This window comes from Lepisosteus platostomus, chromosome 4 (genome assembly GCF_059453375.1).
Source record: "Lepisosteus platostomus isolate fLepPlt1 chromosome 4, fLepPlt1.hap1, whole genome shotgun sequence".
NCBI lineage: Eukaryota > Metazoa > Chordata > Actinopteri > Semionotiformes > Lepisosteidae > Lepisosteus > Lepisosteus platostomus.
In genome coordinates, this window is record NC_142614.1 from 60,903,267 (window position 1) to 60,930,683 (window position 27,417).

General features: G+C 35.6%; 2 protein-coding genes across 17 annotated transcripts in view; one reads left to right on the plus strand and one right to left on the minus strand.

Moving 5' to 3' along the window:
* Window positions 1-787: 787 nt before the first annotated feature.
* Window positions 788-10,205, plus strand: LOC148673549 (beta-1,3-galactosyl-O-glycosyl-glycoprotein beta-1,6-N-acetylglucosaminyltransferase-like). 2 transcript variants are annotated; one of them, XM_088630143.1, is made up of 2 exons: window positions 788-1,007; window positions 7,478-10,205. In XM_088630143.1, the coding sequence occupies exon 2, from the start codon at window positions 7,873-7,875 to the stop codon at window positions 9,175-9,177; it is 1,305 nt and encodes a 434-aa protein (XP_088486269.1). In that variant the 5' UTR covers window positions 788-1,007; window positions 7,478-7,872; the 3' UTR covers window positions 9,178-10,205. The 2 variants fall into 2 exon arrangements, with proteins under 2 accessions (XP_088486269.1, XP_088486268.1); XM_088630142.1 differs by having other exon boundaries at window positions 7,802-10,205.
* Window positions 10,206-13,839: 3,634 nt separating this feature from the next.
* The window catches only part of LOC148673550 (protein prune homolog 2-like), an 85,025-nt gene continuing 71,447 nt past the window's right edge, over window positions 13,840-27,417 (minus strand). For 2 of the 15 annotated variants that reach the window (XM_088630145.1, XM_088630144.1), the window contains exons 13-19: window positions 26,104-26,235; window positions 25,326-25,412; window positions 24,870-24,968; window positions 24,254-24,295; window positions 23,703-23,741; window positions 18,976-19,023; window positions 13,840-16,388 (exon numbers count right to left, since the gene is read on the minus strand). In XM_088630145.1, coding sequence (XP_088486271.1) covers window positions 16,355-16,388; window positions 18,976-19,023; window positions 23,703-23,741; window positions 24,254-24,295; window positions 24,870-24,968; window positions 25,326-25,412; window positions 26,104-26,235 — 481 coding nt within the window. In that variant the 3' untranslated portion in view covers window positions 13,840-16,354. Of the gene's footprint in view, window positions 16,389-18,975; window positions 19,024-19,441; window positions 19,503-23,702; window positions 23,742-24,253; window positions 24,296-24,869; window positions 24,969-25,325; window positions 25,413-26,103; window positions 26,236-27,417 lie in introns of all 15 variants that reach the window. The other 13 variants (XM_088630149.1, XM_088630148.1, XR_015936052.1 and 10 more) reach the window with 12 other exon arrangements.

A 27,417-nucleotide genomic window follows, 5' to 3' on the forward strand; every position in this document is an offset into this window, starting at 1 on the left:
GTCTGGGGCTGTTTTGCTACTTCAGGACCTGGAAGACTTGCTGTGGTAAATGGAACCATGAATTCTGCTGTCTACCAAAAAATCCTGAAGGAGAATATCTGGCCTTCTGTTCGTGACCTCAAGCTGAAGCGCACTTGGGTTCTGCAGCAGGACAATGATCCAAAACACACCAGCAAGTCCACCTCTGAATGGCTTAAGAAAAACAAAATGAAGACTTTGGAGTGGCCTAGTCAAAGTCCTGACCTGAATCCGATTGAGATGTTGTGGATGACCTTAAAAAAGCGGTTAAGAACCCTCCAATGTGGCTGAATTACAACAATTCTGCAAAGATGAGTGGGCCAAAATTCCTCCACAGCGCTGTAAAAGACTCATTGCCAGTTATCGCAAACGCTTGATTGCAGTTGTTGCTGCTAAGGGTGGCCCAACCAGTTATTAGGTTTAGGGGGCGATCACTTTTTCACACAGGGCCATGTAGGTTTGGATTTTTTTCCCCTTAATAATAAAAACCTTCATTTAAAAACTGCATTTTGTGTTTACCTCTGTTATCTTTGTCTAATATTTCAATTTGTTTGATGATCTGAAACATTTCAGTGTGACAAACATGCAAAAAAATAAGAAATCAGGAAGGGGGCAAACACTTTTTCACACCACTGTACAGTATGTCGGTACATATTTACGCTCTAACCGGCGAAAAAGTCTTTACACAGGTGAGGGCGCTGGAACTCTGTCTTGTGGAGATCCGCTACTTTATATACAAGAGCAGAGCTAGTAAGCACCTTTTTTCCACATCTACACAGTAGTTCATTCATGATATGTAGCTCTGATGTAAAGCACAGAGCTAACTCCCTTTTCGCCCCCGTTCCTGGTTTCTTTCTTTTCTCTCGCAAAGACTACAAACTAGCAAAAAATGGGACAAATCCGATTCAATTCAATATTCTTTGCTCTTGGGAAAGTTTATTCTTGAAGTTCTAGCGAGTCTTGAATCAAGTATATTTGAAGAAGACCAAGTAAGTACTTACTGTTTTCCTAATGTTAATAAATAAGTGTTCCAAGTAAAACAGTATTAAATACATTCTGCCTTGTAATAGAAAAGTAGTCAACTCGTGTAGACTAATTTAGAAAGGGTTCTTTCTTTTCTTTTTTCTCTGTATTTTTCCCTGTATAAAAGTTTCTCTTCATTCGCCAAAAGGTATTCAAAGTAAAGATCTAAAAAAACACAGCGCTGTACACTGATTCCAGGACAAGTCCGTTTTTTAGTTGTAGACCCATTGGTATATTTTTCCACATTTGTAACATGCAATGATAACAGTAACGGGTTTAGTAGAAAACAGCGGTATATATAAAACCACATAATGTAAGTTATGTGCATCATTTTTTTTTACTTTCTTTTTTAATTTTACAACTACATCGCAAACCCACAACGCACGTTTATAGGGATTGGCTGTGGTTTTGAGTGGAAATCACGTCCCAAAATCTTTATCCACTACCAAGTAATTCTGGGCCCATTAACAATTCGGGAAATTGTAAATGTTTACAATTTAAAAACATTTATTAATGAAATTTATCTTGACCAAATAACAGAACAGAGTTAAGGCTACCAGTTATTTCACGGTTTTAGACCGATACCAGTTCAGAATCAACACCTATATACAGTATACTGTACTGTATATATAATATTGACAGGAGGGATGTCCTAGGAATATGTACAATCCATTGTATATCTTTACACAAATCTACACTTTCAAAATATATAAATGAAAGAATCCAGTTCTGAGATAGATGTATGGTATGGTGGAGGAACCGTTGGGGAGTATTTTATTGAGGTAAATTAGACTCTTACGTTCTGATATCTTCTTACAATTTAATGACATCATGTCATTAAGGCTTTTAAAGATGTGATACAATTAAATGATTCGTTTTATGTTAAGGATTTGTGGTTGAATTTTCACGTCTTCTTCATAGAATCCTGATAGGTAAGAATGCAAAGCTTCATTTTATTACTTGAGATGAAGAAAATAACTGTTTCATGTACAGTAGATTAGATTATTGCAGTGATCAGTTTTCGGGATTTATATATCATCTGCTCCATGCCACAAACTTGCTACATCAACATGTATGTTTCGTTTTTTGAGAATAGCACTCAACTGCTAATTCAGACAAAGAGAACACAGACTACCAGCAATCCCAGTTCTATGGGAGAGACGGGCTTCATTGTGTTTATTTTGGACATTTGTTACCTGTTACATAGAGGTGCAGGGATTTTTTGGAAATGGCAGCTAAACCATTAGGTGATTCAAGAAAATTGAATGTATATAATATATAAAATGAAGTCGTATAGTTATATGTATAGTTTTAATTGTAATTGTACATATAAAGAGCATATAAGGAGCAGGGCTTTTTATACAATTCCTATGTAATAGTTGACATTATAAATGTGTTGGTTGAAATGCAGATGAAACACTCATCTGTATTATGAATCTTCCATTTACTGGCTTTCCAATTTTGGTTATATAGCAGCCTTTAGAAGTGAAAGCACCCATCATGTTTCAAGAGCTCTCAAAGTGTAGGTTGAGTCATTTATGGACCCTGGCTCTCCCTCCCCCCCACTTCCCCAGTATATTTAATCCCCTAGCAATACCTGTATCCATATATACAACTGACTGGAGCAAACAGTGTAAAGTACATTTCTTCAGGATACTACAAAATTTGGGTACTTTAAATTATGACCCTGAAGTAATGGGCAACTATGGCATACTGGTCTTTATATACAGTACTTTTCATGTTTCAGGAGCAATAGAAATGAAAAGCTCATTATTTTCTTTTCAATAAATTACTACTTAAACACTCTTTTATGTTATTTTCACAATTTGTAACCTACTGTCAAAAAGCAAGGTTTAGTAGAATAACAGGCTGTAGTAATATTTTAGTTTTGGGCTCTGACAGCTTTTCTTATAGATGAGTCTTGTGTGATGCTGTCAAGACTACAGAACTTATGGTGTCCATGAACAAGTGTATGTCGAGCTCAGTAATATTTAAAGAGCACCAAGACAACAAGCAGTATAGTGTTGCAGGAACAATCAGACTGTAAATTGACCTAAGCAAGATAAGAAAGATTGTGTAACACTTAAGTCAAAACTAATGTCAAAATTAGCATTTTTAAATTGAATTTTGTTTTTTTAAAATCTCATGCACAGAAAGAAATATGAGTCAACTAAGTTTAGCAGAAGCATTTTGTAGCATTTGGCATTTTTTACCATTATTTTTTTTCTTCAGGGTTTTAAAAGTGACGTAGGGTTTGGATAGATAATTGCCTGACTGTTTGCTCGTCAAAGACTCAATGGAAAGAAAATGTAATACTAGAACACAGAAAAGACAAGGCGTCTGAAAAGACTCCATACAGCAAGGATACACGAGAAAAGTACAAATAATGGAAATATACTATATGTTGGTGAATTATTTGTCTAGTCTTTAGTCTTCATACTAATGTTTTGTTTACATTTTACAATAATGAAGATGTTTACAATATACTGTAAGTTTTGTACTGCTTACTGAGCCTTTATTTCCAAGCCACTGAATACTGTAAGTACACAAATGCCGTTAAATTATTTATTTACTTCTCTCGTTGATATTTGTTCCTCAATTCTCAGAAAAGAGGCGGGCAATGTAGTGAAGAATCGTGCAACACTGTTCTTCAGATGATGACTAGTTACAGTGAGGCTGATTATCCTTGTCAGCTTTGTTGGGAAATTTCAAGAGAGAAGGTAGTGTTAGAATACAAAATTCAGCTTTGCAAAAGGTGCAGAATCATACAAAAAAATGGTCTCATTCCTCACAAAGCTGCTATCAACAAGGAATAAGGTGTTAATGAGAAATTTCGAGAAAGCAGCAGGACTAAATGTTGGCTGAGCTCAGTTATTGGCTGTACCTTTCAAAAGCAAGAAAAAGCTTTGCAGCAATGGGTCTTGGTTAACAGTTTATTGGTGTACCTACACATTAAGTCACTATATACTGTAGTGCCCTCCAAAATTATTGGGACAGCTTTGAAAATATCCATGCATACTGTGGCCATAATATTACCTGTACCATACTTCAGAATTCAGTCAGGAGAACAAAGATGAGCCAGTAAAGTTTTGGAACAAAGTTTTATGGATTAATGAGAGAAAGATATATCTTTACCACAGTGACAGAAAACAAAGTATGAAGAAAGAAACAACTGCAGAAACTCCAAAGATTATCATCTGTGATAATGTCATAGCCAGAGCATGCATGGCCACCTCTGGAACTGGCTTACCTGTCTGTATTGATAATCTAGTTAATGATGTCAGGAGCAGAATAGAGTCTGAAATTTACTGAAACAGTGTTTGCTTATGCAGAAGTAAATGCTTACTGTATATACTTATTGGGCAGCGCTTTACCATGCCATATGGCAATGCTTCAAAATCCACAATACATGCAGTACATTGCAAACTAAGGAGTTTATCAGGAGATATAAATGGAGAATCTTAGGCAGGCCAACTCAATCTCTTGATTCAAGTCCAGTTGAGCATGCATTTGCATTCAGAAGAATACATTAAAATCGGAAGTATACACTGATAGGTTTGAACTAAAGATGGCTGCAACAAAGCATCTTAGATAATTACATGAGGAATTAATCCCAAAGCCCTATGGGGCTCAGACTTCATGCAGTTATTGCTTGAAGTGATATGAAAGTTAAATAAAACCAAATACTTTAATACTTAAAGTGATAGTTTATACTTAAAGTGAATGTTTCTTAAGAATTATGACCACTTTAATTGACTGGCTTGTCACTAAGTACTGTAGATTTTTGTTCTAAAATGATCACACAATATACATGGAATTATCCAAAAATAAAATATATATTATATAGAACTCATCATTCATACTAATCTAGTGATGACAAATACAAATTGCTTGTATTGTAAGTTTTCAATCTGCTGCTCCAGTACTTTTGGAGAGTATTGTATAATGTATACAGCTTTGGAAGTAGCAATGGATTTTGTGTAAAACTGAAATGTTACTGTTATGTGTATTTTAACAGTATATAATACTAAATTGTATGTATTATAATTTATCAATTGTATTTTAGCTACAGCTGAGTTAGAGCCTGAAATGAGACACTTACCTGTGTCCCAAACCTTATACCCCATTCAAAGATGGACTCTCAGTTCTTTGTGCTTTTGTTACTAATCTTATCAAAAGAGTCCTTGAAACCTGGACTTGTTGCTATCTGCTGCTTTCACACATACCAGTCCTTTGCAGTGTAGACAGACACAAACACACATTAGCTCACACCAGGGCTAGTTTTTCCTTTGGACTGGGGGAAACTATGCTGGCCTGCAAAGGAAACATTTTAAGATAAACTGTTACAAGACAAAAGTACTGCTTATGTGTTTATGAGGACATATTCCACATGTACAGTTCTGCTCTTAACTTGAGATCTACTGGTTCAGCCCTTCTTACTCTGCAAAAGACAAGGCTTCATAAAATGAGTAAATGAATGTTCCTGTGTTCAGCACCAAATCTCTGTAATTCACTGATATAAGGTTGTAAACTCTTTCTTTACAACAAATGTTTAAAAAGAACAAGAAACTGTGTGATGAAACATCTTTACAGAAAAAATGTTTGATACAAATTTCGATTTGTATACAAAAATGTGTAATTTGTATTATACACAGATTCTTTCCTTTGTTTCTAGTATTTAGAATACTGTATTCAATGGTGGTGGTTGAAAATCCTTAACTATATTCTGTTATACTGTTTACAGAATATAGTTAAGAGAAGTGAAACCAGGAGAAAACATCAACGTTCAGCTGATCTCCTCATTTTCACTCCTCATGAAATTTAGCTTTGATGTATATGATGTCATCTGTGTAAATGTCTTATAATTTCATGGCCTGTGTATATTTTATCAAAGTTTATGATACAGAATGCCATTTACACATTGAAATATTGAGTCATCATACATTTTAAGAAGGTATAGTTTTAAATTTTGTTTTCTGTCTTTAAGTCTAACTTGTCTTTTACAACTAAAATATTCTGTTTTGCAATGTCTTCTGAAAGATATGGCTGGGAAGGCCATATAAGGATATGTAAGGCTATAATCTGTACTTTTGCTTAAATTCTTAAAACACAGGAACATAACTTCTATGAACATAAGAAAAGTTCCTCTTGTGAATTTTAAAAGCGCTTCCTGTTAGTTTCCATTTGTTTAACTGTTAATTCTAAAGTCCTTTGTGTGGACTACATCAGTGTCTTTTTGCATTTTTCATGTTTCATCAGGTCCTTCATAGCCTTCTCTGTTCAGGATTAAACAGGTTCAGATATTTCAGCCTGTCAGTATAGGAATTCCTGTAGTTCCTCTTTTTGGGACTGATTCTAGAACAACGATATATATTTTTGAAACATGAAGACAGTACTTGTACATTAGTTGTTACTAGTTGTTAAATTGCACAATTTTATCTTCCCTTGATTTCAATTCTAGATCTTTTAACTATATATTCACGAGTTCTACAGTACATTAGGAATTTCACCTATTTGTCCAAAAGTATAAGTGACCACTTTATCTGCATTTGTTAACAAAAAGTGCATTATTTCTAAGTAAATGTGAACACCCACTTGTGCATCTTCATCTCCCAGATATACTCTACCTAACCTGCATAGTAAAGGCATAGCTGGATTAACAAAGAGTTACTATGTTTATGTAGAATTCATCATGTCGTCGTTAACATCTACGTTTTTTCATAGGTAGTCTTTTTCATGCTCAACACTTCCAATTTGTAGCTTGTTATTGCTACCTACATATAATGTTCTGCACTTGTCTACGTTTAACATCATGTTCCAGGCATTTGTCTTGAATTTAATCAATGCTCATCTATGTTCAAAGATGAACATAAGTTAATCTTTTATATCTTTCTTTTCATTTGCTTGAAAACTGAGATTGAAAATCTTGTGGAATGTTATCAAATTCCTTCTGAAAATCGAATTGCATCATATTGTACAGTATGCTTTCTGTGTCCATTACAATTGTGAGTTGTTAAAGGAACTCTGAATATATAAGTTAAACAAAACCTACCTTTTCTAAATATCCTAGAAACTTACTTCCATTTAGTAGATTCTCTAGTTTTGATCTATTTTTTTTCATAAACTTACAGTAAATGTAACAGATGTCAGATGTATTTCGTCTAGTATTGCTTGGTTCAGTTTTATGAATCAGCACTACATTAGCCATTCTCTAGTTGCTGTCCCTTTCTTAAGTGACTGTTGGAAGAGTTGCATCAGTTGCTTACAAAATAACATCTCTTGTTTCTTTAAGTGCAATCTAACGAATACCATCTGGCCCTGGAGATTTATTTTGAGTGCTTCTAGTACTCAAACACTTTTCTTTTGGCTTTGCTTCTCTTGTGCTATATCTTCATTTAGAATTTTCCTTGTTTTCTCTCTCCTTCCTTATTTCAAGATGACTGGTGTCCACCTCATTTAAATGTCAACTGTCACACCCGTACAGATGTCTTTTACCACAAAAAGGTTTCCACTGACCATCAAAGCTGAAGTCTTCTTCTGCACACCATGTCTTCATCCATGTGCTGTCAGTGTTGAAATGGAAAATGAAGCAGAGGATACAAGTGGAACTACAAGAAACTGCATTTAAAACTAAGAGCAGGACTTTTGTTGCACAAAACATTGTGGGAATCTTGAATAAATAATTCATTATTTTGCATTTCAATAAAGTTTTAAATTATATTTGGAAAGTAATTTTAATTTTATTCCTTAATTTTTGCAGAACAATTTTTCATCTTTCTTGAAAAGTTGGGTTTATAGAAGCAAATCAGCAGACACCTGGTTACCTGCAAGATGTCATTAAGGAGATTGATCTTTCAATACAGAAGGAAGAAATGGCTGTTGACTGGGTTCTTTCTTTTAACTACCCTTTGCATCTTTCACATTCAAATAAAAGAGGCAGTGGAGGAGTACAAAAGATTAGAGCTGATAAATGAAGATTCAGAGACAAATTTCAATTGCACAAAAATTATTCAAGGTGATGTTGAAGAAATCGGGAGGGCAAGGCTTCAGGTGATCACAGTTGGTTTTAAAAATAAACCCCGCTTAACCAATGACCACTTCATTGAACTGACAAAAAACTGTGAGAACTTCAGAAAAGCTCGGAAGTACATAACCTTTTCACTCAGCAAGGAAGAAAAAGAATTCCCCATTGCTTATTCTTTGGTTGTTCATCACAAAATCGACACATTTGAAAGACTCCTAAGATCCATTTATGCACCTCAAAATTTTTACTGTATCCATGTGGACAAAAAATCTCCAGTATCCTTCTTAGTTGCAGTTAAAGGTATAGCATCTTGCTTTGATAATGTTTTTGTTGCCAGTCAATTAGAAAGTGTCATCTACGCAAGTTGGGGTAGGGTCCAGGCAGATATTAACTGCATGAAAGACCTGTACAGACACAGTTCAACCTGGAAGTACTTCATCAATCTCTGTGGCATGGATTTCCCTATAAAAACCAACCTGGAAATCGTTGGAATGCTGAAAGCCTTGAATGGAAAGAATAGCCTAGAAACAGAAAAGATGCCACCCAACAAGGAAATTAGATGGAAGAAACATTACGAAATTGTAGATGGACACATTAAGAAAACAAATTATAATAAGGATCCTCCCCCAATTGAAACCCCTGTGTTTTCAGGTGGGGCCTATATTGTGGTCAGTAGAGACTTTGTACAACATGTACTTGAAGAACAGAAGATACTCAACTTCATTGAGTGGACAAAAGATACTTACAGTCCTGATGAATTATTGTGGGCAACACTTCAAAGAATTCCTGTTGTTCCAGGATCTATTCCAGTAGGCTCAAAGTATGATGTAACAGATATGAATGCCATAGCTAGGTTTGTAAAATGGAGTTATTTTGAAGGTGTTCTCTCTAAAGGAGCCCTGTATCCTCCATGTACTGGCACACATGTTCGGTCAATTTGTGTTTATGGAGCAGGGGATTTGAATTGGATTCTACAGCAGCACCACTTATTTGCCAACAAATTTGACATAGATGTGGATCCATTTGCAATTCAGTGTTTGGAAGAGCATTTAAGGCACAAGTCACTTACCGCAGCAGCCATACAGATTTTTGGAAAATTTAAGATGTGGTAGAAAATAGTTAATTTTGTTTTGCTCATGACCATTATGGATACGTACATAGAGCTTATCCAGGATACAATGGTTGTATGACACAATCATTAATGATTTTCAGAAAATCTCTTTATTCACTTATGTACATTCAGTTGAGGCAAAAGAAGCAGATTGCTGATATTTTGCCCTATCAGGGTCCTTATAAGATAACAGCTGATAACAGCATTTGTTTTAAAAAATCAAACTTGTTATATAAAACCTGTCCCTGTCAGGTATGCTATGAAACATCAATGATTAAATGCATGATTAAATAAATTAAATACTTTGCAGTACAGCCACATATAGAGTATTATTAGACATACACAAGCTACATGTTATACACATTGTGTTCAAATATATGATACACTGAGGGATTTTGCTCAAATTATAATGCATATGCATTGCTCACTTTTCTGTGTTAGAGAAAAACCTTTACAGAGCCCATTAAATGAAAATTGTGCACTGTGTATTTGAAAGATTTTTTGTACATTTAATACAATTGTTTCAATCTGAATAATTAAAAGTGTTTACTAAGTTTTAAGTCAGCTTTATAACTGTTGTTATAAAAAAATGTTTGGTCTTTTTTGTTGGTAATATTGTGTGTCCTTGTTTTATTAGACTGTCCTGTAAAACAAATTTCCCCCAGGGGACAGTAAAGCTTGAATTGAATTCTAAACAATTATATTTATTATATATAAAGTTAGAATTGCAATTATATATAAAGCAGATCTGAATATCTGGGTTTGATGGATGTGTCTGAAGACAAGAATACAGACTTTTTCACTCAGTACTGATATATGTACAGTAACTAGTCTGAGGCTGGGTTCCCAACTTTCATTTATGCTTGTCCATTTGAAGTAATGATAAGGGGAAATTGCAGTTTTATTTTTCTGTACATTTGTAATGGTAATCTTTTATGTTTTCCCTACTTGTTACAAAAGTGCTCATCATGAATAATGTAAAATATGTAATATATTATTATGAATTATAATTAAAAATGTTTACTTTTATTTAAGGGGTTTGTTGAAATCTGTTGTTTCCCTGTGCTCAGAATGTAAGACACTGTGTTGTAATCAAGCAGACAAAGCAGAATGTTATTCATATTTAGTCATATCATTAACAACATTACATAGAATACATACTATACCATGCATTTGAACAGTATACACTGCAACCACAAATAAAATGCTTTTTTATTTGAAAATTGTCTAGCATGTCAAGGAGAGCATGAGAGAAAGAGTTATTGAGATTAACATTCATAGTTTGCAATGCTTGTGCTGAACACAGTTACTTTCTTTACAATTTATGGACCTTTGAGACTCAAAGTAACTGGTTCAATGAGGCTGCTCCTCTGCTATAAACTCCCTGTTACTTTTATTGCTGCTACACATTACCCTACTGTCAAAAAACATTAGTCTGACGTTGTTTTACCCATGCCTGTTCTGTCAGCTTCTTTCAAATTAATATTTTTCATCATTTTTAATGTATTCAAAAACTGCAGTGAAAATATCTGACATGCTGTAGCAACGTGATGTTTTGGGTGTTGTGTCATTGTTCATTAATAAGTGTTGTATCATCTTTTATTTATTAAATACACTTACACTTTTATGGTAGACCAAATTTAATTTCAGCCTTGCATTATGCTTACCGTATGATGAAAGAGGAATGATGCAGGCCGAGCAGAGGTGGTGATGTAATGAAGTAATGAATGTAGCATCTGAGGAGACCCTAAGAAGTCAGTACAGAAACAGCTCTGGGATGGGTGAAAGATACTGGCACAGCAGAAATATCTCACAAATCACTGGCAGCAATCCCCCACATCCAGATATTTCAGTCACGGGTCTCCAGTTTTAGATGGTTAAATAATATAATTCTTAGGCGACCAGAAATGTGCTTATTATAAAGAGTACACGTATCGTTACACATCATTACATCAGTACCTGCACATTGTAGTTACAGAATGCAGATTTTTTTCATATTGCAGAAGGCTGCAAATTTATTTTATGATGTCTTAATGCATTCATAGCTACAGTTTAATATAGTTTGTTTCATTTTGATGTGCATTTGGTTGCCCTTTACCTGTACCCTTATTTCGGTCATCGGCAACATGCACACAGTAATGTCTGTTGGTGTTTTACACAGCCTTTTGAAAACATAAATTAAAATGTATTTGCATCCAACAAGTACACTGAAGAGTGGATACAAAAACTGCGGATAAGGAGGAAGTTCACAACATATCTTGGCATATTAGTACATAAGTACATATGAGTACTTGGAACACCTTAGTGTTGCCGTGACTTGCCAATTAAGCACTACATAACAACATAGTGCAGATTGCCAGTGGACAATAACATTGTTATGCCAGTTGCAGTAATTTGCCATATCTGTCCTGGTATGTTTTTGTGTGTTACTTGCTGCTTGATGCTGCAATCAAGCACTGATTCCATGTATTTTCTTAGTGATCATATGCAAATACAGTAGCTAGGGTTACCACTACAAAACTGGGGAAGAACTTGGTTTTCATACAGTATTGGGAAATTTTGTATGTTTGCATGCAAAGACGCATTTAGAAGCAGTTGGCTGAGCAAAAGCACTAATGGCATCTGTGTTGTTTCATAGGTCATCATCATCATCATCACACACACAAAGCTTTTTCATTAACAAGTGGTTTAACAATGACATGGGTGAATTAAGACTTCAGGGAGCTCAGCTTTAGGAATAAACTTGAGGATGGAGAAAACCGGCTAAACAATCTTCATGAAGATGCATCTCCCTATACTGATTTTTAAACCTAACCTGTTTTATGTGCAAAACTAACTCAAACATTTCTTCTTTGTGGTCCTCTCCCAAGCTGTTGAGTATTTAAATATCTGTATTCCAAACATTTGCAAATGCCAGCTGATACTGGCTGTTGTGTTTGGCATCCAATCCAGTAACATATCGATGCCCAGTGTACATACTGTACACTTTGGCTGCCTTGCTTTTTCCATCCCACTGGCCATGAGCCTGCTATTGTTAAACTGGGTGCAACAGATGCAGCAATGTTCCACTTAAAACATTTTACATATGAGAAAATACAAAATTCAAATATATGGGGTAGCAGACAGATTTTGTTTCTGCATGTCAGTCCATTTTGTTGTCGTTTGAGAGCCTTAAGATTCTTCCTGTGGTTTGATTACTGATAAAAGTTTTTTTCTCTCACCCTTTTCTTCTTTCTCTTTTTCCCTACTGTAATTCATTAGGTGATTATTGAGGCACTCAAAGTAATGACTAGGCAGAGGATCTAACCCAGAGCATAAGATCCAGACAATATCCAGTAAGAAAATTTTCTAAAACAGAAAAAAAAATAACTTCCAATACACAGTAGATATTGCTATACGATAAAAGGAGATTTTAAACATTTTAATTTACAGCTCTTTGTTGCTATGCTATGCTACAGCCGGCTATTTTTGGTCTGACTGGATTTCAGAGTTGCACAAACAGGGTGAAATAACACTGCATGTAATTTGTGATTCTGTTAGGCTAGAATGTTCAGTGATGACTGTGATCCCATTTATGTACAGTACATTGTAATTTAAACATTAGTAAATGCAACATTTCCCCTGGATTTTGTTTGCTGAGACAACTGTGAGTGTGTGTGGGGACTGATAAAAGTTGAATAAGTTGGGAAGGACAAATTCTTCAAGGATTCAAAAGAATCACCTTCAAAAGCAATTTAAAGTAAGGTCAACTGTACTTTGTTGTGCCTTTGGGGAATTGTTTCATTTGTAACAATGAAATGTTGAAGGCTGGCTACTTACAGATGTTTCCTATTGACAATATTGACAAAATGGCCCCTCAGATGTTCTGTTGGGCTCTCCAAGACCTCAACATTGTTGTCTTAAATGGCATGCAACTGTTATCCTAGCACTGTGTTGTCTTGTATTGTAAAATCAGGACTTCCTCATGTTGGCTCAAGCACACAGGAAGTGTGAATCTATTTCTAAGCTGTCTGTTTGTCTGTACCCAAATCATTCTTTTGTTAAAGGAGATTACTGTCCACATCATCACACATCCACCACACCACTGGTTGGCTTGACCCACACAAAACCAAAACATCTCTGCACATGATGTCTTCTCTGAGGTTTGTCAAGGGCAAAACAGAGTTCACCAGTGAATAAAACAATCTACCCCTCTCTCTGCCACCAGCTGAGATGTCAAAATCTCCGAAGATGGAGATTATGTCTCTCAGCTGTGAAAGTCTCCTCTGAAAGTGAGATACTTCACCTTTTAATTTCCCATTGTAGCTACTACAGTCTGAAAACAATTACAGATCAGACAACTGCAATGGTCCTGTCTTTCTTCAAAGATGTGGCCTGTCTATCACACCAGTTTCCTGGACTAAGATGGTCATTGTTAAAACAGAAAATATCATTATCTAGACAACTTATTGCATAGATTGGCTGCATTAAATCATGCCAAAAGCACCCAGAATATCTCTATTACTGAAGATACTGGTTGTATCATTCACTGTTTTTGCCTTAATTAAAATTCCTTATGGGATGGATATTTTCATACATTCTTAAACAACTCATCTTGACAATTTTAATTGAGTTCAAATAGATACTGTAAAATAAGTAAAAAATACAAGTAACACCCAACATATCCAGTGTAACAATACATTTTAATAGTTTAAACAAACATTTTACATAATTTACAGCACATTTCTACAATTTATTTCAGTGAAGGTTCTGATCAGAAGAATCTTTTCTACTTTTAGACTGTTATGTGATTTAAACCCTCTCATTCAATTTCCACATGGATTTTCAGAAGAACATTACATCAGAAAACATTAACACAGTACAGTCAGGTAGAGTGTCACTGAAGCATACAGTATGCAATATTTTGTGTTCAGGATATGCTTTTGTTCTTTGACTGCCTCATATAACTAGAATCATTTAAGGAAGGGCAGGAAAGCACAATGCCTGAGTATTCATGACAGCTATATAGGGCAGCTGAAGCAATAAGATAGAATTCCTTAAAATGTCTGACCAAGCATGCACTGTAGACTCCCTCTCCTCCCATACAACAGTCCTTTAACCTAGTAGAACACAAAGAAAAATCTTCAATTCCTTCTAGTTACTGAATATTATTTTATTGCATTATACTGAAACAAAACCTTTCTCTATTTGGCAAAACAATACCAAAGAATGAAGGGATAAGACTGTGCTGTACAGCTGAAAGTGTGCTCTTTGTATAAATAATGTCTCAAAGCTCTTCATATTGCTTTCAAACAATGTCTCCAATTCTTTGGTGAATATAACTTACTATTACTTAAGTACTGTACATTAAAGTCCAATTATAGCTAATTCAATTGGTTCTCTGTGTAACTTGCTGAACTGTATACAATCCCATATGTTTTATAGGTTGGCGGAGTTGATTGTTATGGTATAGAAGGATTTCTTGAGTCAGATTCTAGTTCAAATCTCAATTTGATTAATGGTTTGATATCCCAGTGAAATGTTGGTCTGATAAGAGTAAGGTACTACATTGAATAGGTTTACAATCTGCATATAATTCTGATTCACAACATAAAGACTACAGGAAAAAAAGAAAATCAATATTAAACTCAATGAAATAAAACAAAATGCTGACATAATGACATCACCCCAAATTAAGTTTTTTAGGCTTAGCATCCAGTCTTCCTCAAATGTTACAATTTCTATATTTCAAAGATCACAATTTAAAAATAATTTCACATTTAAATGAAGTAATGTCTGTTGGCTGAAAATCAACATCAGGTCACATCACCATCAGTACATCAAAGGGGCATCATTAACTGAAGTTTGGAACGGTTATCAAAAAGTCAACTACACCCAGCTGTTCCTGATCATAATCATTATTGAAATTAGCAATGTATCCTTAACACAAACGTCTCTTTTCACATTTGTCTAGTAACCACCCTCCACCCCATCTCCATGTTGCAGCTATCCTTTGATTAACTTCTTATTCTAAATGGGGTTTGAGTCTCCTCATCTTTTGACCAGGGTGCTGTCTCTTAACCAAATGGGTTAAGCCAAATCTATTCTACCGAAAATACTCAAACATTCACAAAGCGTCTGATTCTTGGAAGTTGTCGCCTGTGAAATGCGTTAATCATCTGGAGACTAAGCTACTTACTACAGAACTACTGTACATAGTTTTGAATAATGTTTTAAGAGCAATCAAAGATAGGCTGCTTTTGCAGGTTTACGTTTATGTATGTTTAATAACTGGTGCGACAAAGTTGCTTAAGATAATTGGATTCCATGAACAGTTAAGAAAGAAGGACTTCACGGTGAATGTTCTCACATTAGTGAAAAAAATTAATCCATGTATAATGACTGAATTGTCAAATTTGGAAAAATGAACTCAGAAACACAATAAAGATAATGTTGATTGGAATTCAACATATTTCCATGCATTGTAGATTTTGAGGCAGTAATAAGGAAGCAGCTTTCTTTTCTTTTGGTCACTCTGTGCTTTATAAGTTGTGAAACACATTCTTTTCATGATTGTGAGTCATATGGTAAATAAAATGCCCCCACCCCCCCATTTTAGAAATAAAAACTAGAAGATAAAATTGAGAGAGTTGTTTCCTTCACCCTGTATTTTTTATTTGCTGGAAAATAATAAATTAAAAAACAGTAATTAAATTGAAGAGCTATTAAGTGTTCCTTCTACATTTTACATTAGGAAGCATTTCTGACTGATTTTAAAGGCTGCAGTTATAAGAAACAGCATTCAGAATTATACCCCAGTTGTATGTTTAACAGAAAGGGTTAACTTACTGAACCAAGATGTATGGTCTTTCTAACAACAAACAAGCCTAACCTATAATTCAGACTTAATACACAAAACAAATGGCAAGAAGTACAGGATTTATCTTCAAAAATAAAATGACATAAAACTGACTGGAGCTACCAAACCTTCATAAGGCAAGTTCATTCGAAACGCAAAAGGCTAAGAGTGCATTTTGCGGCACATTATTTTATTGTGAATTTTTATATGCTACTAGTTTATGGTTAACCCTTTTTATTACTATTTAAAACTTCTACAATAATAAAACAGTAATTGAAATTAAGACAAAATTCCCCTGTACAAGTAAACATCTTACAGTTTTCCAAGATTTCTGAATCCTTTAGGAACTGTTCTCATTCACCCTCTTATCAATGCTAAAAAAAGAAAGACAAATATTTATGTTAGTAAAGACAGTAACACAATAGGCCTACATTTATTCCACCCAACTAAAATAAGCACAGCAAATCACAAAGCATGCTATATATCTGTTAAGTTGGAAGTCATTGATTAACCTAATCACATGGAACTAAAAGTAAAATTGTATACTATAATATACATTAAAAGTAGAAAACACTAGTGAACACTATTTTTGTGGAAATTGTTGATGCTCATTACATACATTTATTGTAATGTCTAAGTATGTTTTAGATGCATAATATACTGTATATGAATGATATATACAGTACAATATTATTTACTGGTACCAGTACATACTTTATTTGTTTTGTCCTGCTTTGTCGAAAGAAAAATTAAAGTTAAACATCTAGACTTGAGCAGAAGTGCGAAAAATGAAAAACTGGGTTCAAATATATGCTTGTAAACATATTTTAGCAAATTTGTATTCTTCTGTACAAACCCTTTTAATAGCTGCATTGGTGTAATTATGCCACATTAGACAGTTATGTGTAACCCCTTTAAATAGGCAGAATTGCAGAAAATACATATAATGTGATTTCAATCCAAAATGAAGTTTCTGCTCAAATGGAGGTGCATTAATAGGTTTATAAAATAACAAAATATACTGTATATGTGGGATGCATAACATTATATTTATATCACTACATAGCCACTATCATGTTTCCTATGATCTCCATTATCACATCAAAACAAAACATGATATAGCATTTTTCCAAACTGACACCCATATAGCAGCCGTATTACTCTAACTCTCACAATTAGCAACCCACTGAAGTTAAGCAGGTGTGAGCCTGGTCAGTACCTGAATGGGAGACCTCCTGGGAAAAACTAAGGTTGCTGCTGGAAGAGGTGTTAGTGGGGCCAGCAGGGGGCCCTGACCCTGCAGTCCATGTGGGTTCTAATGCCCCAGTATAGTGATGGGGACACTATACTGTAAACAGGCGCAGTCCTTCAGATGAGACGTAAAACTGAGGTCCTGACTCTCTGCGGTCATTAAAAATCCAAGGGTATTTCTCGAAAAGAGTAGGGGTGTAACCCCGGCGTCCTGGCCAAATTTCCAATTGGCCCTTACCAATCATGGCCTCCTAATAATCCCCATCTATGAACTGGCTTCATTACTCTGCTCTCCTCCCCACTGATAGCTGATGTGTGGTGAGCGTTTTGGCGCACTATGGCTGCCGTTGCATCATCCAGGTGGATGCTGCACATTGGTGGTGGTGGAGGGGAGTCCCCATTACCTGTTAAGCGCTTTGAGTGGAGTGTCCTGAAAAGCGCTATATAAGTGTAAGCAATATGATATAGTAAGATGCCAACATTTCTGGAGTCGTGTAATTGCAAATTTATAGTAATTAGTAAGACGAAGATTTTCTTTATGCAGTTTTGGATACTTTAGATAAAATTTTAATATGCTTGAAAACATCAATTGAACACACCTCACCAGTAAGAAAAGACTTTAAAGGATTACTCCTTTAAAGACCTATATATAAATCTACCACAGGAGTTTGAAAGGAAGCTCCCTATCAAGGTTTTACTAAGAACAATCATTGTTACACATATTATTACGGCATAATACACTTTCTTGTATTCCTTAATATAAATTATTCTAATCGAAAGATGATCAGATTACATTTTACTAGTGTAAAAACTCCAACTGCAAGCTCAAATATTTTTTCTTATCTTAAAAGCACGATTAATCTTTTGGAAAATAAAATTGAAAATTGAAACAATTTCATATAGTTCCATTTAAGCTAACACTGTGTACAATGTATTATGTATAATAAGTGCTTACGGCACAGCCCACAATACACAACAAGAACAAGAATTCTCTAGCACTGGGCAAGTACAACTGTAGTCATAATTTTCCTGTGGGCAAAAAACCCACTCCATGGTGTATGAATTAGATGGTCAATTCACCTGCAGCTTGCCAGAGGGAAGAATAGAGCATGTATGATTAAATTTATCAATTTCATTATTTCAGCTTTGTAGAAACATGTCAATGGCTCCATTTCAATGGATAATATATCCTGCTGTCCACAAGGTCATTATTACAAGTTAGCCAAATGCACTTATGCTGTGCAGACATTATAAACTGGTACAGTAAACATTAGGTACATTAGGAACTGAAATGGTGCAGGATTAAAAGCGATATACAGGGAAAATCTAACATATAGGGAAGATATACAGTAGATAAGACTAGGATAGATATTTATGAACTACTGTATGTTAATTTGACAAAGGTTTGTAGATCCTCATCTACAAAGCAGGCAGTGTACAACCAGTGTAATCTTTCAGATATATTGGTTGTACACTGCCTGCTTTGTAGATGAGGATCTACAAAGCAGGCAGTGTACAACCAATATATCTGAAAGATTATGACAAATTTGAAATATTGATCCCACAAAATTGGAAGATGATAAATACGGATAAGAACATTCACAGGAAAATTAGAAGTATCTTTTAGCTGAAGGGGATATTACTTGCCCAGCCCTAAAAAAGTCATAAAAAACAAATTAGAAGCACAACAGATAAATATATATCTCTTACTCCGGTTGGACAGATGATGATTCATATCCATTTAGAAAGCTGCTATATCTACACACAATAAAAAGTAAAATGGTAGCAATAAGATACTTAGTTACCAACAAACATACATTCACTGTGACTGCTATTCTCCATTTCCTTATGAGGAAATAGCAAATGTATACTTTCTACTGTATGATAAAAAGCCTGAGCAGTTTGATAAAAGTGCATGAAATACAAGCAATAAAATCACTGTTTGCTAAATGTGTAAACAGCACTTAATAACTTTTGGAGAGTTATAGTGCGCTTACTAATGTTCATTAACAGATTGTACACTAAGGACCAGTTAAAGTGTCAATTAAAATGCCAGTTAAAATTCTCTACAGCAGGTGTGACTGGGTTCCTCACGTCAACACACAGGGAGTACATCACACTAGCTGCTTGCAAGTGGAAAATCACTTGAAAGATGTGCTAAAATTAGTTTTATCACCATATGAGGAATCTTTTTAACTTCAGATCTGAAATAGGTGACTCACAAGCTGAACACCTTGCTGGAGAGTGAAATCCAAGCAGAGATAAGAACAGCAGGGTGGTCAGTACTACTAACTCACAGATGCAGGGATCCAGATTTCATTTCAGTGTAGGACATTTTTTATAAACAATAATAATATTTTGTATTGAAGTTTCTGCTATGCATTGAACATACTGTAAAACATTTTTGTATTAAACCAAAATGCATGTGCTTAAATATATAAAAACAATATCATTGTGTACAATATGTTAATGTAATACAAGTGTTACTGTTTTTGTTAATTCTTTAATAAAGACTAGCTGATCTTAAACTTTTTTCCATTGAGAATTAACATGATTTTTTTTCTTTTACATCTCCCAACCTTTGGAAATACCAATTACATCCACAGAGTTTACCACTAGACAAAGACAATGCACATCCAAGACATATGCACAGTCAAGCCATTCATTTCATTTCACATCAAGACTCCACAAAGCCAGTGGCAGAGCTATGGTATTAAAAGAGATGCAAGTCTGATAGATGCAAGTGCACAGATACCAGGCTGGTCACATGCGGAGGATACTTTGGACTGAAACCCAAATAACTACAGTGGTGCTCTTTCAGTTATGCACTACCACTGAAATGTCTTGTCAGAGTCAGATGTAAATTTACAATTAAATTTGGAAGTCAGGTTTCCCTTTCTCTGCACCTCTTACTTGAAGCTGTTACTACTACAGTAAATCAGCAATTATTTGTCTTAATAATTCAGCCACTCTAAAATCCAACATAAGCAATATGAATAAATAAAGCACTGTTCAAACTAAGACCAGATAACTAAGCAAAATCTCTGTGGCACTGCTTCAGACACCTAAATCAATTCCCACCTTGTGTTTCTTAAATTAAAAACCTACTTTTACTTGCAGCTGTGCTTGCTCAGAGTGATCTGGAGCAGCAGGCATAAATTTAAAGATCGTTTTAAATACTTTACATGGGGAGAGGCAGGGGTTAATAAAGTAGAGAAAAGTAGCACCCAGACCGCACGGGGGAACCCAGGTGGCCGATTGGGTTGGCTGACTCGGCAGCCTCCGGGGCATGAAAACATGAACACCCCTGACTCGCGGAAAGTCGCATGAGAGGCGCTGCCTCACGACTGGGAGCTAGGCCCTCAGGGCATAGAAAGAAAATAGGAAGACTCCCCTTGACTCGCGAAGAGTCACTTTGAGAGGCACTGCCTCACGACCAGGCGCTGCCTTCAGGGGATAGAAAGGAGGAGACAGCCCCTTGACTCGCTGAGAGTCGCATAAGAGGCGCTGCCTCACGATTGAAAACGATTCCCTCAAGGGGGAATAGAAAGGACCCCTGACTACAGGAATCACTTTGAGAGGCGCTGCCCGAGGGGTTGAGAATGAAGAGAAAGCTGCTCGAGAAGGAAGCGAAAGAAGTCCCCTGACTCGCTGAGAGTCGCTTTTGAGGCACTGCCTCGCAACTGGGATAAGCCCTCAGGGGACCGAGGGAATGAGAATTAGTAAGTTAGAGTTCCGCAGAATAATGTGGCCGGGGGTCCCCTCTGGTCTGCGCTTTGGAACCTCCCCAGAAAGGGTCAAGGTGGTGCTGCCATCCTGAGGTCGGGGAAGTGAGCTTCACTTACTCCCCAGAGGGAACCTGGATGCAAAGGCAACATGAAAGAAAGAGGAGGAGAAGGGAATTCCAAATCTCTAGATGTGTGTGTTAGCAGGGTTAGGGTTTAAATAGGGAAGAGATAATTGAATGATAGACGAAGGGGCGGAGCACTCCCAGCTTCTCCCCTAGAACTCCACCTATTGGTTTCCATGTAAATACTGACATATAATTGAGTCTCTGGGTAAGTGTAAAGTATATGTTCTACAATTCCTCCATTTGTATGTGATCATTAAAAAGGAAACAACATTAACACCTACAGTAAATATAATACAGTATTTTCTTAATGCATTCTAGCTACTTTTGCACTTGGTGCTACTAAACAATACAAAGTGCAAAACAGTCTTTTGCTTATCAAAATACACAGTATGCTCAACAGCAGAACTACTGCTTTTTTTGTTCTAAAAATGTGCAACTGACATATTCTATTCTATTATTTTACACCACTTTTTAGGTAGCTCAAATTAGTCATGTCACCATCATGTCACGTACCTATTATGCTCAGCAAAAGCATTGTCCCCTTTTGATTTTCACTTTCCGTAAAATATTTAATTATTTTTGGTGAAGGTTTCTTATTAAATGTTAATTTTATTTGTTTTTATTTATTATTTGTTTGGTAACAGGGTTCACAGTATATCAACATGTTGCAATCAGAACAGTGTTCTTGGTTTCTTGTGAGTATTAAAAAGACCATGGAACATCTTTCTGTGGGACATCTGAGTGACTCTGAGACAGTGTGGCTTACAGGCTCAGAGGCATGCCTCAGATGATAGCCCGAACACATATGCTGTATTTTGACAGTGCTCTCTTAGTTCTAGTCAGTTTTTGGTTTTACTCATAAGAAAGGCAACAAGAAAGCATATTCTATTGTTAAGTGTAATGTGACAACATCTGCTAATGCAACAGCATTAGTTTTTTTTAGTTATATGCAATTATCACATATAAAATGGGCTTGTGGAAGGTGCAGTTATAACACTGTCATGAACAGAAAAAGGCTTGCAATGCATGCTTCATAATAAAACACACCCTCTCTTATCAAGCAAAAACAGCATACAGTACTATCTCTATATTCTCCCATAAACACCAAAGCAGACTTCAGAAACTTAAGAGGTTTAATACTTGACGTATTGCAGCTCAAAATAGCAAGATTATGGATCTTGCTCCCACTACATTCCCAGAGGCCTGAGGATGAGCTGCTGTGTGCAGTCAGCTGATTGGTCCAGCACCAGTTAGTGTTAATCAAAAAAGAGCCAGGCTTTTTGGTCTGCTCTGACAATCTGCTTATGGAAGAAGAGAGCAGATCCTGTTTAACTTGTGCTGCACAGAAGTGGGAAAGAGCAAAATTGGAGAGTGAGTGGAAAAGCAACTAAGTGATCAGTAAAAACAGAAATTGAGTGTTTTGTCTTGTGTGTTAGCAAGCAGTGTAGTTACGTCATTATGTCAAAGCCTTTCTTCCTACACTAGAAAACTAAGTGGACTAGACTGGAACTATCCATCTGTTGTGACCAGCCACCCAAGCATTCACATACTATTGATATTTATTTTATATAAACACACTGTACTGTACATATTCTCTGCAAAGGATAATCTTGAAAAATAAGAAAATAAAAAAACTACAAGTTTCTTCATCAATTGCATCAATCTAACAAACCAAATTTTCTTTGAGCTACTGGTTTTAGTCCTGAAACATAGAGCCATTTTTTAAATGACTGTTTCTTCCAATAAAGCATGGGAAGAAGAGTGTTCAGATATAAAACCGAACATGTTATTTACAGTACAAGTTAAACTTTCTTTGTTCAACAATTTAAAAATTATTATAATACATCTCCCACAGTATTACAGCTTAGGTAATACTTGACTTTTATCACATACACTCAAATTCAACCATAGGTGGCAGAAGTTTGACCCACACTTGCTCCTTCCTTTATTTTCTTAATATTTGCTTTGGGATTTCACTGTGAATGGAGTAGAACAAAGCCATTGTATTCGGAATACTTTTATTTAGAGTTTTTATATTTAGGATAAAGACATAATTTAAATGTATTATTATTATTATTATTATTATTATTATTATTATTATTATTATTATTATTATAAAAATGTAAAGTAATAACATTGAGTTTAACATCAGCCACCCTTCAAACAATTATGAGTAGACAGACACTTGCCACATTTAATTAAACAGATGGTGTGGATGAAAATTAGTACATTCAAGATTTAGCAGACAGCAAAGCTCTGGATTCAGTAGAAGGGGAGACCTTGTCAGGTGGATCAGAGAAGTTTAAAAAGGAGAACAAAGGAGTCTCAGTGCACCTGAACCTGTAATACATTTTAATTAAATCAATCACTTAATCTTTGCATTCCTCTAATACTGATACCGATACCTTATTTAGATATGATATCACATTTAGAAGTGAAGTCTCATCTAGTTTCCTCATCGCTGCACCTTCTACTCTAAGCTGCTTCTGCTGAATCATTGATGTAAGTGGTCTTTGTATATCCTTGTCATAACGAAAACCAGGAAAAGAAACCCACACTGACACTGGCTAGAACTATTTCTTACTTATTGGTTTCAGCTGCTTCCTTCAGTTCTTCATCCAGTCTGGGGGGGAAGGGGGTGGGGCAAAGGTTAATTTGAAAAGAAGAAACGAGAAGCAGGCACAGAATGAGACAGACAGCAGAGCAAAGCCACGTAAGCTACATGCAGTACAATCAGTACTCAAAAGGAGACAATTATGCTTAGCAGGTTTGTCATCCCAGTTCTGTCCAGTGCGCTGTAACCTGTCCACAAGCTGAAAATATGTAATACTGTAGCCAGCAGAGGGTGCTTGGAGGTCAGTCAGATACAAAGATTCAACAAATAGCCATTTCAGTCATGCTAATGTGACAAAAAGCAGGAAATAGCAGCCAGTTGAGCCACCAGTAAACTATGTCTTAGACTAAGTAGAAGCATCCTGTTTTAGCTGAAAGGCCTGTGCACTACCTTAGGCAGAGAAGGATGACCTCAACTGTGTATAATACTGGGACACTAGTTGGGATCAGCCCTTAAGGGAAGAATTAGTAATTGCTCACAAACATCCAGTGATCTATAAGCTGCAATAGGCCATGAATTACCTCATACATGTATATCTTTTTATACCCCTCTCGTCTTCATACCTTCCAGGAAAGAGGTTGTAAGGAAGAGTTAGCTGGTCACAAACTTTATACCAGGCCCATTTCACTGTAACACCCAAAATATTTACAAAATATGCGTGCTTGAGGATATTTGAGGAAGCTTGCACAGAAAACAAACTGTGCTTTCTTGTGGAAAAACAAGAAAAGAACAGGTAAAAATTATATATTGATCCACTCTAAGACAAAGGCCTTGGTTACAACTTTTTCCAAGGTTCTGAGTCCTAAATAATTTAGAGATTTTTATCTTCTCGTTTTCTTAATGAATGCACTCATGCTTACATCCAAGGACTGAGAAGGAGGATTATTTTAGTTTTTTAAATGTTGCAGAATCATACACCCAGCATTGTCTCATGCCTCAATATCCCCATTTATAATACTAATATTTATAAACATATACTGTATAAGCATTATGTTATATTCGTTAGCTGTGTGAGACACATAACTATTATGTTATTCACTGCATATACACATTATCCTTTCTGTATAGAAATTAAACATAATATAGTCAAGAAACATATCTGGACAAATTTCATTTTTACATTAAGTTCTTACTTACTTGATGATACTCTCTGGTATGTGGACGTACTCCATTGGGATCAGTTCACCGAGTTCAGCGAGACTATTGACATACTTTATCTTACTGCTGAATTTAGAACTAGGATGAAACAAATGAGAATGGTCACAAGAGAATTCACAGACAAGTGAATACAATTCACCCAAATTCCCATCAGGATCTGTTTTAGCACATAAAAGAAATGTTCTTACAGACTAATCATAAGACAACAAAAACGGTCATTCAGAAGAATATGTACTTACTTGGTTTCTCTTAACGAACTGCCAATTGGATGTATAATTACAAGGTTCAGATACTGTAACAGAGGTGAACTTAAGAGTGATATGAAACTTGAACTGTTAACAGAGTTTTCAAATTACACATAAGAAAATGCCTCAGTGCCTAATATCTCAAGTGCATTTAGTTGTTCTGCTAAATTAAGAAACACTTCAGCGTTACCTGATAAAAGGTCTTGTGACAGCCAGGATAGTTCTGATGAACCAAGATGGGTGGACAATAATAAAGCGTTTCAAATTCTTCCTTAGTCTAAATGCAAAAATATAAATAAACTCAAATCATTTCAATTTCTGTGATGTTAGAAATTCAATCCACAATACAGATTGCCCAGTTTTTTTTCTATATGCCACACACATCTGTCCTTTTTCATGATAACATTGCTGATATTCCTTTTACCCAACGTTTTGCTTAAGCTCACAATTTATACCTGAATGCTATGACTACATTTAATACTGATGTGGAAAAAAAACTACAGCCTCCATATTCTCAATGTTATTTTTCCACCAAGTTTTCACATTACAATAAAACTACACTACTTTTCTGAAGCAAATCACCAGCCTTGATTATTAGAATAAACTGCCAAGAAAAAAAATCAGAAGTATACATTTTAACTACAACGATGATAGATCAAGGACAAATCACACAAAAAAACAGGGGTATAACCAGTCAAAAATAACCAACATTCAACACATCAGCCCTCAAGTCTCAGAAGGACAGAAGTTCATTGTCTTTATTTATTTAAAAGAGAAAATAAAACAGATGCGATTAAGATTAAAACTCATTAATTAGTTTGCCATTTCATCCATAGTTTTGTGATTCTCCTTCTGCTTCATTTCTCATCCTATATAAATTCTTCAGGGAAAAGAAAATGTTTCTTTTTCTCAAGTAAATTAGAACACATTTTATGACACAACTGTAAATGGAAACAATCATTAATTACCTCCTGTCTATCATTTGATAGCACTTCTTCATCCAGCCCAACCCTGGCATTTTTCTGCGAGGTGTTGCACCATTGAGATAGACTATCATGTAGTCTTCGGCCACCATGAGCTCCAGGGTACTAATCACATACCTGAAGCGACAGGACAAGCAAGAGTTACACAGCTTTAGAAACATCTTGTCAAATGTAACTGCCAGTTACAGGGAATTACTGCTAGCATGCACACTATAGAAAAGAGTGTCTTTTTTAAATGTATTATAAATATAAATATACTGTAGCACCCTGCATACTGTACATATACTGTATGATGGAAATGAAGTTATAACAGCATTCAAACAGTAAGATATAAAAGAGACATTAATGCCTCTCCCTCAACGAAAAGATTGTTATAACTTTGCTGAACATGTTTTCATTTTCATTTTAGTTCATAGCATAACATTGGGTCATTTGCTCACACACAGTCCAGAAATATTCTTTGTGCAGAGGAGGGTTAACATTTGTACTATCTAGTCAGAAATTGTTGGACACAAATTATATTTTCTATCTTATACTGTAGCTACACAATGCACCATGGCCAACAGTTATAGTATAAAGTTTATGGCAACAAAGCCTGTACTACACAAGGAGAATGAGGGTCTGAAAACATAGCCAGAGATGTGGGACATTGTGAAGAATCTGTGCAGTGGCTTGCAGACTAGTTAACACCAGCTGGCAGGGCAGCACTTGATAGATTCCAGGAACGGCTGCCGCAAAGCTGAGGAGACCTTTACAAAATCAATCCCACCCAGCCATATCTGAGCTCTTCCACTTGTATACCATCACTGTCAATGAATGGCACAGCCCAGGCTCAAACCAGTAATGTCTGGACTACAAGCAAACTCAGTGCAGCGCTCAACCAAATTTGATTTCAAAGTCTGGGGAGTTTGCATTTGCGTACACTATCCCACATTTAAATAAATGCAAAAGCACAGTAATCAATTTGAGCATTGGAGTTCTAACTTTACCATACAGTGAGCACAACTCTTATTTCTTATGCCAGGTAAAAATATACTTATTAACACTGTAATTTTCTTAGGTTTTAATCTAATTATTTGTCCTTCAGTTGTCTTTCGGGATGTGCAGGTGTCAATAAAACTACCATAATAGCATTTATCTTATTTAGAACGTAATTAGGTTTTCTTTCTTTTGTTTCAGTCAAATACTTTCTACATAACTCAGTAATTTTCTGTTTCAGTCTGTCCCTCAAGCCCAATGGACTCCTCTTTACTACCACTGCAGTCTGATTTTCTTAAGAGAGGGAGCCTCCATGGGCTG